Here is a 13,722-nt window from a genome sequence, read left to right on the forward strand (position 1 = left end):
GCAGAAAACCCATCTTTCTCCCACCTGAGAAGCTGATGGATTTGAGCCAAGTGCCTTTGGGTTGACTGTGTAATTCCTTAGCATTCAGTCACCAGAGCTTGTCGGGACAAAATTAGTGATAGCAATTACATTAATTGTGTTATCATTACATAATCTTAGTTTAAAAATCTATGATCGTTTGTTGTCATCGCAACATGTTTACTGTGGATAAAAAGAAATCCCAAAGCGTCAAGTAGCACCTTCTGCTCAGGTGTACATTTCCTTTGAGATACCATTTATTCTTGTAATATTTTTCATCAGCATATTTACATTTCCTGTACATGTGCTACTTTGTTTAGTTCATTATTAACGGTAGATAGGTGAGTGTGGCCTTAAGGCAAAGATGGTAAAGGTTTGCCTTACTTACTTTGAGCGTATTTTCAGGAAGAGCCAGTCCTGGGAGAGAGGTATGCTGGGAGTAGAGGGTCAGTGAAGGAGAGGAAGACCAAGCTGCTCCTTAGAGGCAAAGATTTTGAAGCTCCATCTGATATACTTGGGGCATGTTGCCAGGAGGAACAAGTGCTTGGAGAGGGCCAGCATGCTTGGGAGGGTGAAGGGATAATGCAGGAGAGGAAGACGGATTGACACAGTGACTGGGACAATGGGGACAGGCGTGTGGAAGACGATATGATTTGGCTCTGGATAGAGAAGAGTTCAGAACTATTATACCTAGGGTCACTGTGGGTCACAGGCAACTTGACAGCACATAACCCCCACCACCACCAGCAGAGTAATGTTGATTTCTGACCTAAACAAAGTAAAAAAAGTCTCCACTAGAGGGAAATGTTTATCTAGATTATCTTTAGAAAATGCAAGTTTTTTGGTTTATTCCCCACCCCAAACTATAGCCTTCATTTAGATCACTAGAGTTCTATTCAGGAATGCCTGCCACCCTCGAGGGAAGAGTTTAGGAGAATGTGTAAATCTACATGATCAACACCCAGGAGTGTATTCAACTCTTGTATGTCGGGTGTGGATTAGATTCTGTTGGGTGGTGGTGCTGTGCTGTTGTGTTCATCTGTGTTCTTCCTGATTTTTCTATGCAGTTATTCTGTCAATTCTTTTTTAAAACTTTTTAAAATTTTATTATTATTTTGTGTGTGTGTGTGTGTGTGTGTGTGTGTGTGTGTGTGTACCGTTGAAGCAGATCTGATTGGTACAGGAGGAGATTGCCCCTCCTTCTCCAGCAGAGCATCTGGTGGATTCGAACTGCACACCTTTGGGATTGCAGCACAGCTTCTTGCCACTAGGCCACCAGAGCTCCCTTTTCTGTTATTTCTTAAAGCCATCAATATTTCCTGTTGTTGTTGAGTACTGTTGAGTCAGAACTGACCCATAATTGATCCTCCTGTGGGTTTTAGGAGGTAGTGAATTATACGGGAAGAGATTGTCCATCCTTCTACCACAGAGCACCCAGTGAATTCGAACCATGTAATGACTGAATCTCTTTGCAAAGATTTTTTTTTTGGTGGTAGTTGTAGATTTGATATTATACGTACATAGTTTATCACAATCTACCAGCAAGAAAATATTATCACTCACAATGTAAAACACTTATTTTCCTTTAACTCTTTTCATCTTACACCAATTATTATACAATTGCCCCAAATATTTCTTTATTCACTTTGAACCACATTAAACAATGTTATAATTTTTGCTCTGACCATCAAACATTATTTAAAAACGCATGCAGAAAGTAATACCCTATTTAAGTTGATCCTTATTTTTAGCAATTCTATTAATGTTCCTTTTCTAAAGATCTCAACTTCTTTCTGTGTCTTTTTTATTTTTTGTGTGGAGACATTTCTTTGGCTAGTGTTTCTAGATCTGTTAGTGCCATGTTGTTTTAATTTTCTCTCTTTCTTTCTTTCTTTCTTTCTCTTTCTTTCTCTCTTTCTCTCTCTCTCTTTCTCTTTCTCTCTTTCTCTCTCTCTCCTTCCTCCCTCCCTCCCTCCCTTCCTTTCTCTCCCTCTTTCTCTCTCTCTTTGTCTCTCTCTCTCTCTCTCTTTCTTTCCTGAAGGAAACTTTCTTGCTGGGTATAGAATTTGTGTTGGGCAATTTTTTCTTTTGTTTCTATACAGGTAATGTATTTATTATTTCTAACTACTTTTACAATTTCCACCCCCCACCCCCATCTTTAGGTTTCAGAAGTTTGATTATGATATGCCATGGTATACAGTTACTTGGATTCATCTCATTTAAGACTCAATCAACTTCTTAAAGTTTGGGCTAATGTATTTTATTAAATTTGGGAAACTTTTAGCCATTATTTGATTTTTTAAAATATATAGCTTCACACTTTTTCTGTTTTTCTACTGGGGCTATGATGTCGTGACCATTGATGTTTTGATTGTCCCACTGGTTCTCTGAAGCTCTCTTTCTAGTCTATATTCTATTGTTCATTCAAATTGCAAAGCCCTACTGATTGGTTTGTGTGTTGCAATGAGTTATTCACTACTACTTTTCTAGTATTGAGTTTGACTTTTACAACCCGGTTAAGTGAGACAATACAAAGGGGGGATTTTGTGGCCCATCAAGGGGGTTGGATGTAGTTTGCTAATAATGTAAATAGTAACTTTGGGGTGGGAAAACCATACACCAGATGTGTAGACCGCTGACGGGAATTGATCAGTTTTGCTATCTGTCAGGCTTGAACTGAGAAGAGAGTGTACCTTGTTCTTTGATCCAGAAATTCCTGTACCAGTTGGAGAAAGATTGAGAATGAGTTGTGAGAAGGGTGGTGGAGAACTAGAGGCCAGCGGGAGGTACTGAACCTTCCACCCTGTAGCATTGGAGCTGATAACCATGGCTTAGGCAGCATGGGAGTAAGGAACCATAGAACTGACAGAACTAGAAGAGCTTTGTAGCACTTCAGACCCAAGAGGCAGCGTCCAGAGCCGTTTCGACTGAAGAATTGTTATTTCTGACCTGAATTGTAACCGGTTACTTTCCTAGTAAACTCCATCATCATGAGTCTTGTTTTGGGGTTGTGAGTAGCCATTGCTATGAATTAGGTTTCTTTCCTTTCTCCTTCCTAGACACACAAGCCAACTTCAAAACAGAAAAAAACCCCTTAGGCTCAAGAGTGGATGGCTATATGGATGTCAGTCAAAATGACAGGAAGGCAAAGTTTCGGGCTGCAGCACTAAGACTATGTTCCTCATTCACAAACAAGCAGGTAGAAAAATCATCTGCTGAACTTACGTATAATCACTGCTGTAGTCATTTTCCCTTGTCCATAGCTGTTCATCTTACTGGCCTGCCTAAGTGCACATATTTTAGAATTAGAAAGCTGTTAGCATGAGAAGGGTTTGAGGAAAGATGTTCTTTTCAGCTGTATCATTTCCTAAGTACATAATCTGAGGCCATTGAAGACTAACTTGACTAAGAGGGATGTTCAGAAAGTGATAGCAGCTATATTTCCTGTTCTCTCTGTCTCAACCTTCAGGAAAGTGAGCTTGAAGGATGAGGGATGGACAGATGTCTTTGTGATGCACCAGCCCATACTCTGAGTAATGTGGACAAGTTGTTGTTGATTACTATCGGATCGAGGATGACTCATAGTGATCCTATGAACAAAAGATCTGAAGTCTTTCTATAACTATCGTCATTTCTCAAAGTTCATAGAGTTTTCAGAGGCAGTTGTTTAAGGAGTGGATGCCACTCTGGCTTCCAAACTTGTGTTAAACTGGGAGCTCCACCAAACACCATGGGTAACCGTTATGGTATTTTACACCCCATTGGCACAACGTTCAGCATCACAGAAATTCCAGGTACAGCAAATTGACAGAAGAGTGCTGTGCAGCTTAGAAGAATGTTCCTCCAAAGTATAATAACAACAGCAACTGACTTTTAAATACAAAGGCCCTGCAGAGGTCTTGTTGACTCTAAACAAGAGGCTTAAGTAAAAAAACAACCAAACCTTCCTTCTGGCCCTCAACCAAAATAAGAGAGAGCCCACCTTTCAGGGTAGGACTGCTTCCTCCAGTCTCCCTTTCATCTATTGTTGTTGTTAAGTGCCGTGGAGTTGAGTACAACTCATAGATCAACAAAAGGTCTGAACCCTGTTCTCTAACTATCATAGTTTCTCTGTTTATATAGAGTTTTCAGAGCCATGTGGTTTAGGAAGTGGATGAACTTCTGCTTTACAAACCTGAGTCAATCTGGGAGCTTCACCAAACACTGCTAATGATGGGTAACCATTACGATGTTTGACACACCTGTGGCACAGTGTTCAGCATCACAGCAACTCCAACTTACTTCAGAACAGTAAATAGACAGACCAGGCTGTACCACTTAAAAGAATGTTTAAAGCAAAATCAATTAACATTTGGCTCTCAGGCCTGTGGCCCTCTGGGCCCTACAGAATTTTTAAAGACAGGTACATCCAGCAAATGCTGGTTGACTAGAAACCAGAGACACCCCCCCACCCCACCCCCCTCCGCCCCAGGCCATAGCTCATTGTTAGCTGAATCTGGCAAGTCCATTCAGCTGACACTTGCTTGTGGAGGGGTGGGAGTGGGAAGTAAAAAACCAACCAAAAGGTCCATAAATGAACCTCATGGAGATGCGAGAAACCATCTTCCAGAGCCAAGCCAATTCACAGGAGCCTCCAAACTGCAGACTTAGCCTGCATAGTGCACATAATCTCTTTAAGAAGAAAGAAGAAAAGAAGCCCAATGGCTTCTGGTGAGTGCCTACTACTGAGGTCCCATTACAAAATCTCATGATCTCCCTTCCAACCTCTCTGAGTTGGAAACTTGTATGACTGTGGACTTTGAGAGAAAGAAGTCAATTGCAGAACATTAAGATGTGGTGACAATGTTCTCAGGAGTCAACAGAATCTGTCTCAGTTCTAATACTCCCAAATCAAGGCATATGTTCCCTGATGTGTTGCCACAATACCTCAGTCTAAGGTTGTTGTAAGACTCTATTAAGGAGAGGATTTTTGTAAGGATGCTTTTATATTATCAACCACTTAAAAAATATACAGCAAATGCAATCTTAAAAAAGAAATCACCTAACAGGAGACTTCAATCATTCTCTGTTTTAGGCCAATGGTTCTTAAAGTGTGTTCCCTGGACCAGTATTATCAGCATCTTTTGTGAGTAAAGTAAATTCTCAGAGCTTTACCCATAGTCTTATGACAGTGGCACTAGGGATATCTCGTTCTGATGTTAGGTGGATCTTAACTGAAAGCAAGGAATACCAGAGACATGTTTATTTGTATTTTATAGACTATGCAATTTGACTATGTAGATCATAATAAACTATGGCTAATATTGAGAAGAATGGAAATTCTAGAACACTTAATTAGGCTTATGTGAAATGTATACCTAAACCAGGGAACTGTTATCTGAACAGAGCAGAACAACTTTTTAAATCATGGTGTGATTTAAAATCAAAGAAGCTGTAAGAGCTGTATCCTTTCTCCATACTATTCAATCCTTATACAGAACAAATAATTTGAGAGGTTAAACTTTATAAAGAAGAATGTGACATCAGAATCAGAGGAAGACTCATCAACAAACTGCAGTATACAGATGATACAATTTTGCTTGCCCAAAGCGAGGAGGACCTAAAGTGCTTATTGCAGAAGGTCAAAGACTACAGCTCTCAATATTGCAGGCGAGAATTCTACCAGCGAACCACCCATAAACTGCTTACAGCCCTCAATACAGATTATATCTCAACAGCAAGAAAACAAAAATCTTCACCACAGGGCCGATAGGCAACATCATGATAGATGGAGAAGAGATGGAAGTGGTTAACGATTTCATCTTACTTGGATCCACAATTAACACCTGTGGCAACAGCAGTCAAGAAATCAGATGATGTGTTGTGGTAGGAAAGTCTGGGGTTAGGGCCTGCTCCAAGATACTGAAGAGAAGTGATGTCAGTTGGAAGACTAAGGTGTGTCTGATTCAAGCCATGGTCTTTTCAATTACTTCCTGTCCATCGGAAAGTTGGACAAGGACTAAGAATGACAGTAGAAGAATTGGTGCCTTCAAGCTATTGTGTTAGGAAAAAGTGCCGAATATCCCATGGACTGCCAGAAGAACCACCAACAATGGGCAAAGTGCAACCAGGGTGCTCCATGGAGGGAAGGATCATGAAACTCCACCTCACATACTTTGGGCATGTTGTTAAGAGATGTCAGTCCCAAGGACATCGTGCTTAGAAGGGTAGAGGGTTAGCAAAAAAGAGGAAGATTCTTAACAAGATGGGTTGACACGGTGGCTGGAGCAAAGGGCACTTTTATGTTAGACTGTTGAGAATGATACTGGACAGGGCACGTTTGGGTCTGCTGTTTATGGGGTCTCTATGAGTTGTGGTTGACAGCTAACAACAACAGGTCAGCAACTAACAATAGCACAACAACAGTTGAATCAGAACCTCTGGAGTTGAAGACCAGGAATCTTTCTTCTGGGAATTCTTCCGGCCGTGTCTGGTGTGCACTTTTAGGCCAGATGCTTCTGCAGGAGATGGAGACAGATCTAGATTGAAAGACAGCACCGCCAGCCGTAGAAAAAGAAGTGACAGAGAGCCAGAATCAATGGGAGCCGAACTGCAACTGCTGTTCCAAGGAGCCTGAATTAAGGGCCTTCACGCTGACTTGCTGGAGGACTGTGGACTATGACATAATTGTTGTTGTTGTATACAGTTGAGTCAGAATAACCCCACAGCTGATCCTCCAGTGGATTTTCCAAGGCAGTTAATCACATGAGAGAAGATTGTCAATCCTTCTCCCTTGAAGGAGCTCGTGGGTTCAAACTACCTGTGTCTGGTATTGTTGTGCATCTTCTTATCAAGAGGCCACCAAAGCTCACTATGCCATAATTACAGGACTAAAAGAGTTGTAGAACATCTTCCTAAACCCTTAAGGCTGAAGGCCAAATGGCCTGCCAACACACTGTAGAAGCTGTCAGTGAAGAATTGTATCCTGTTTTTAATTTGAACTGCAATCTATTAACTTCCTTAGTAAACTTGATAATTGTGAATATGGCCTGTGGGTTCTGTGTGGCCATTGCAATGGATTAGTAGATCCAATAGCTCAATAGGAGAGCCCTGGGAGGGGCAATTGCTGTTAGAATTGGTAAAAGTAGGTCCCAGTGTGTGAAGCATGAACAACTCAAACAAATGTATGCATATCCACATATATTGCTGCATTATTCACAATGGCAAAGATATGGAAGCAGCCCAAGGGCCCATCAACAAATGAATGGATAGAAAACTATGGAATGTTAAGCTGGATTTAAAAACAATGAACTTGTAAAACATGACACAGCAGGGGAGAGCCTGGAGGAAGGTATGCTGAGTGAAAGATCTTAGTTACGGAAGAACAAACACTAAATAACACAACTGTTTAAAATAGGACAGGCATGGAGGTGTTGGGGAGAGATTGGGAAAAGAGTGAATAGATTATGAGTATTACATTAGAACAGATGAGAGGAAGAGCAATCCGAAAGGAATATGTGATCAGGCGTTATACTGTTGTACGACAACATTCTGGAACAAGGAGTGCATTGTGGGGAGGGCTGGGGGAGAGGGGAGGCCAGAGTGGAACAAAATGTGCAACAAAAAATGGAAGCATTTTCTTTTTTTTTTTCTTTAAAAGAGAGTGTGAGGTATGTCCGACCTCACAGACTTGGTTTTGTGCAGTGGATGCTGTTGACGGGGATGCATCCTTTTTGCCGAATTAGTGGAGGTTTGGGGTCATTGCTCCCATGCAGTTTAGTACGGCTGGACAGGATTTTCAAGGACAATACAACTTTTATACCTCAGTCTAGAGTGAATTTTTGATTTTTTTTAGAGTGACATTTTTGGACTCACTTTCAGTTGTAAGATTCAAAATCAAACCAACTCCAAATTCTTGAGAAATATGTGAGCGCCCAAACAGATCCTATTTCATTATGACCTTTAACCCCAAGTTGCCTATGCCATTAAATTGTGATGCCCTTGCTAACTAAACATGACTGGAGTTGGGCAGCAGCAGGAGAAAGGAAGAACACAGACTGACACCGAGATAAGTACCTTTACTTTAACGGTCTAGAGCGACGAGGTCAAGAGATCGAGGCCTGATTGCTTAAGCGCTGGTGGTCGTAGCTGGATCAGCTTTGCCTGTGGTAGTGGGAGCAGTTTTGGCTGTTGTTACCGCCCCTCCCGGTGCTGCTGTCTTTGCTGCCAGGGTCCCACTCACATTTGCTGTGCTGGATACCTCGTTAGAGTTGGGGCTGTCACATGAATGTTCAATCTGGTCGGAGGTGACACAACACAGTTTGGTTAGGGGACACCTTGAAGAAGGAGGGGTGATTTTCGTTTCTCCAGTTTTGCATATCTTCCTGCAATTCCCTCTGGTGTTGGCACACTTTTTCACAAACCAGCTCCCTGGATGAAGGAACAACAGAGCTCATTAGAGGAGAGATACTCATCACAGAACACAGCAACCTTTGATTCTCAAGCAACATTTTGTCAAGTCCCTTACCAGCTAATTTGTTATATTTTCCTCATCAAAAAAACCTGTTCTATTGCAATGATTAAATGAAATTTTTTGTCAATGCACACAATTTTAGACACGTGCATGGGTCTTCAAATCAGAATTCTATATCCAAATACTCACCAGAGGCCCATTTCCCATTATTTTAAAAGGGAAACTGCTGGATACAATATCATAACATGCAATACTATAACACTTAAACAAAATCTTCAGCCAGTTTTCTGGAAGATAGCTAAAGCATTCTTAAACACCAAAGTAGAGGTAAACAACTATCATTCACAAGTATCGAATGCTCAAATCACTGCTATGATGCTTTCGGCTTTATTCAAAATGTGTATGACTTTTGTGATCACTTGGAAGGATTTTCAAAATATATGTACATATTTCTGGAGTGCTACAAATTATATCTGGACTATAACCATGGAGTTGTTTACATATAGTTTAGCTAAAAATATATCATGTCATGAAAACCAAATTTTAAAAATGTCCTCTATGTAGATACAGATACATTGGTACCCTATATAGATAAAGAGTCACTAAGATTTATAGATATATGTCTGTAGATGTGTAGGTATATCTATAGATATGTATCTATATATCTTATTTAGTGACTCTATATCTATGGAATCCACTTTCTAAACAACATACCTCTGGAAACTCTATGAACTTTGATAAATGGCGATAGTTACAGAAAGGCTGCAGGCCTTTTGTTCATAGGGTCGCTATGAGTCATGCTGGACTTGATGGCAGTCAACAACAACAGCAACAACAAATCTATATTAGAGTGACTAAAGAATATATATGTTCTTATTCTTGGGTGATGTCAAGTATGACTCATAGTGACCCTATGAACAAATGGTCTTAATCCTATTCAGTCCTGTGCCATCCTCAAACTCCCTGACACACAAGAGCCTAGTCTGGCAGTTACCACATCAATTCACCTGGTTGAGGGTCTTCCTCTCCTTCCTCAACCCTCCACCCTTCCTACCATCACATCCTTCTCCAAGGAATAGGCCCTTCTAGAACAAGCCCAGAGTATAAGGGGCAAAGCTACATTATTTTTGCCTTCAAAGAGCACTCTGGCTGCACCCTTTCCAAAACATATTTAGCTTTTGTTTTGTTTTTAATACATATTTGTTTTATTATATAGATTTTACGCACAGGAGAAATTACATGAAAATCACGCTTATTCTAGGTTAACTAAGAAGAATATCTATTTAATTTTTCTTATGTATTTATTGGATATCCAACATATAGTTGTTTGTTCTCTTGGCTGTCTATGGGATGTTCAGTGCTCTTATCTAGCACCACAGCTCAAAGGCCTCAATTCTTCTTCTTTCATCCTTACTCACTGTCCACTCTCACATGCATAGTAAGTGATCAGAAAGACTATAGCCTGAGTCAGACACACCTTAGTCCTCAAATTGACATCATTATTCCTCAGTAAGCTGGAGAGGTCTCTAACTGCAGATTTTTTCCAATGCAATGTGTCCCTTTATTGCCTGACTGCTGGTACCAAGTGTGTTAATTGTGGATCCAAGCAAGATGAAGCCGTTGACAGTTTCAATCTCCTTTCCATCCATCATGACATTTCCTATCGCTCCAGCGGTAAGAAACTTTGTTTTCTTGCTATGAACTGTGATGGTCTAGTGGGTAAAGTATTGCATTCTCAGCCCGAAGACTTATTCGGCTGTTCTGAGGGAGAAATGTGGGCAGTCTCCTCCTGAGTGATTCATAGCCTTCTTGAGAATTTTTATACATTCTTTCTTCCAGACATTGTTTTCAAGTGCTCTATTTCTAATATCAGAATAACTCACAATTCTTTGTATTTGTGTAGAAAGCAAAAGTGGCTCTTTTTCAGGGTTTTTAGTTTATTTGGTAGATCCTGTGCAAGTGTGTGGTATATGCTCTCGATGTTCCAGAAGCAGAGGAAGAAAGAAAGCTAAACTCATAGTATTTCAAGGTCACAATAGGTAACCCTCATAAATATCTTCTTATCATTATTGTATTGGTTCAGCATCTTCCAGAGAACAGAAGCAAATCTCTCTAGAGATAGCTGGTGACATTATTATACAACTCTCTACCTATTAAAAAGTTCTACAGCAAGGTGTTAGTTGTTCACATTGTGTCATAACTTAAAGATAAGATTGAGTCCAGCTAAAAAACCAACAAACTTAAAAACAGGAAACTCAAGTGGACATGTTGCAAGGAGGGACCAGTCCTTGGAGAGGGATGCCATGCTTGGGGGTGGGGGACGTGGTGGTGGAGGGACAGTGCAGGAGGGGAAAACTCTCGATGAGATGGATTGATTCAGTGACTGGGGTAATGGGGATGGAAAACTCTCGATGAGATGGATTGATTCAGTGACTGGGGTAATGGGGATGGGTTTGTCAGAGATGGTGAGATTGGTACAGGGTAGGGCAGAGTTTAGGACTGTTATACAAAGGGTCGCTATGAGTTGCAGGTGACTTGATGGCACATAACAACAAAAACAAATAGAAGAATGTAGAGAAAAAGGAACAGATTTAACATCACAAATAGGAAAATTTTGTGCCTCCTAAATTTTTCAGAAGCAACTAATGTATTAGGAGTCATTGGTAGTAAGTACAAAATAGGCTAATTTTAAAAATTAATTTATCAAGAAAACATAAAATAACTACAAAACCAATTCTTATTAATTTGTAAAAACAATAGATTCATTACACCTCATTAATTTGCAGGTAGGAACCATTTGGTTAATTGAAATAACTTGGCTAATAGTAAACATATGCCAGTTTCTTATGATACCTAATCATTCTTTAAAAGAAAAAAAATGGAGTTTCTAAAGTTTACCTGTGCAATCAGAGACTTACAATGGTGTGTTACCAAGACTGCACAATCATTTGTATAACAGTAACATTTGGGAAACATCCAGATAACCCAAACTAAGGGGTTCTCCAAGTTTCTATTTTTACCAAACTATGACAGCATAATTAGCATCTACTGAAAACTGGATTTTCAAGGAACATGTAAAGATAAGTGAAAATTGTCCAGACACACTGTTATGTTCAAAAAGCAGGTTAGAAACATGGATATTCCTTGATCACAATTTAGAACACATAAGTAGTGATGAATTGCAGCCCATTTTTCTATTTTCAAAGTGCTCTCAGCGTGCTTGATTTAATTTTATAAATATATAGCATGAATTAAACTGAAGGAAATGAAGTGTAAGTATGACATAGTTTTTACAGTAATCCTACATTTCCCTCCTGTCTGTCAGAATAGTTTTCTTTCCCCTGTCAGCATGATCACCTTATGTTGTTGTTGATTGCCGCTGAGTCGAGCATGACTCATAGTGACTCTACGAACAAAAGACCATCCTATAGGTATGTAAAAATTGCTTTGCCAAACCTATTCACAACATCCAACGATAAAAATGATGAGAAAATGTCTTTGTAGGATCAAGAAAACTGGGAAAAGAAGTATTACTGCATCAGGTAATAGCCCACAGACTGAAAAGAAGTAGAGCTAGACCAAGATGCCTTATGACAGGACATGGAGAAGTTTGGGATATCGAGACAGCTTGCCTTTGGAGGTGACCACAGGCTTCAGAGTGCGCTGCCTCAGTCATGGAGCCCAATCACAGACCCTGTTCTATTGTGAGAGCCTTGAGGACTCTTGGGAAGGAGGACGAGGGCAGACCATAGCACTCCCCTCCTTGCAAAAACCCTCCCCGAGTCCCAGGAACAGCTTGATAAAAGACTCTGTGTACATGACTTGATTCAATGTTTCTTCTTCCCCCAGGTTCTGATTACCTGAGATCAAATGGACAAGGAGCATAAAGACTGCTAGGATGAGTAATGACTTCATGGCTTCTGAGAGAGAGTAGACAGTGGGTTCTATGAAGTCCAGAAATCTTTATTGGGAATGCCTCTGAACACAGGTTTTTATTTTCCTTGCTAGGTGGGGTTGAGCTCAGCCAGTAGCCTAGAAGGGCACAGGATACCGTGCCAATCTTAACTTCAGTCCATTGGCCAGCAGTTCACAATGAGCCTTCACTGTTTAAGGCTCTGTCATAGTCATGCCTTGGGGGAAGGACCAAGATTTAGATGGGAAGGAACCAGTCTTGCTGAAATCAGTGGTAATTAGGAGGTGAAGGATCCTTATTGTGAGCCACCAGGTGGGGTACCCCTATCTGCTTTTTCACAGCCTCTTGTGCTGCTCCTATCTGAGTGTTCACCTTTCTGCACTGTAATAGTCTGTTCATCCATCTACCTCTCCCCCAAGATCTGAAGCCTTTCTCAACACCAGCTAAATATTCTTTTCTGTGTACCAGTCCTGGACACAAAGACCTAAGCAACTGTTGGTTAAATGAACAAGTTAATATCTTGTTGATGATCTGAGATCTTAAAAGAATTTTTAAAGAGCTGTGAGTTGATTGAAAGTTCACAAGGAAATTGGTTTTTCATTCATGCATTTATACATGTTTTGTTCTTTTTCTTTCTCTTCCCCCTTACTCAATGCATAAACAAGATTTTTTAAAGAAATAAATGCCCAAAGAGAGATGTGGGAGGATGTATTTTGCTTTATATAAGTACATCTTCTAGAGATAGAGACTCACAAAGTTTAATACATCATGTGATTTAATGCGATGTGTCTGTTAAAATGGTACTAAAGTCACTGCAGCACATTTAGCAACAGCCAAAGGTTGATGGAAATAATTAAAATGACCATCAGCAGATGACTGGAATACATACATGTAGTGACATGCTGCACACAGAGAGATATTAAGTCTTCCTGCATGTCATATATTGGATGAATTTTGAAAACATTACCCTACAATACGTTGGTAATATAAGGATGAAAACTGTATGTTCTCATGTGTATGAAATGTGCAAATATATAGAAACTAAAGATTATTAGTGATTACAAAGCATGAGGAGGAGGAACAGAGAAGGACAGTTTGCCTAGGGGACAATGAATTTGTGCTAATGATGGTGGGATGATTTGGAAAAGGATAGTGAGAATGAGTGCACAAGTTTTAAGAATATAGTCAAAATCACAAAATTCTTGAGGTAGCTTATGTTTTGTTATGTATAAAGGCATTTGACTGTGTGGATCATAACAAACTGTGGCTGACTCTGAGAAGAATGGGAATCCCAGAACATTTAATTGTGCTAATGTGAAACCTATACTTGGACTAAGAG

At 40.1% G+C, this 13,722-nt stretch overlaps 1 protein-coding gene across 1 annotated transcript; it reads right to left on the reverse strand.

Annotated features, from left to right (window-relative positions):
* Positions 1-8,088: 8,088 nt before the first annotated feature.
* Positions 8,089-12,385, reverse strand: DEFB126 (defensin, beta 126). Its single transcript, XM_006881683.1, has 3 exons — positions 12,331-12,385; positions 8,258-8,427; positions 8,089-8,160 (listed from the first exon to the last, which is right to left on the reverse strand). The coding sequence occupies exons 1-3, from the start codon at positions 12,383-12,385 to the stop codon at positions 8,089-8,091; spliced, it is 297 nt and encodes a 98-aa protein (XP_006881745.1).
* Between the last annotated feature and the right edge of the window lie 1,337 nt (positions 12,386-13,722).

The sequence above is a fragment of the Elephantulus edwardii genome, unplaced genomic scaffold (genome assembly GCF_000299155.1).
Source record: "Elephantulus edwardii isolate Elephantulus edwardi_28Jun2011 unplaced genomic scaffold, EleEdw1.0 scaffold00015, whole genome shotgun sequence".
Classification (NCBI taxonomy): domain Eukaryota; kingdom Metazoa; phylum Chordata; class Mammalia; order Macroscelidea; family Macroscelididae; genus Elephantulus; species Elephantulus edwardii.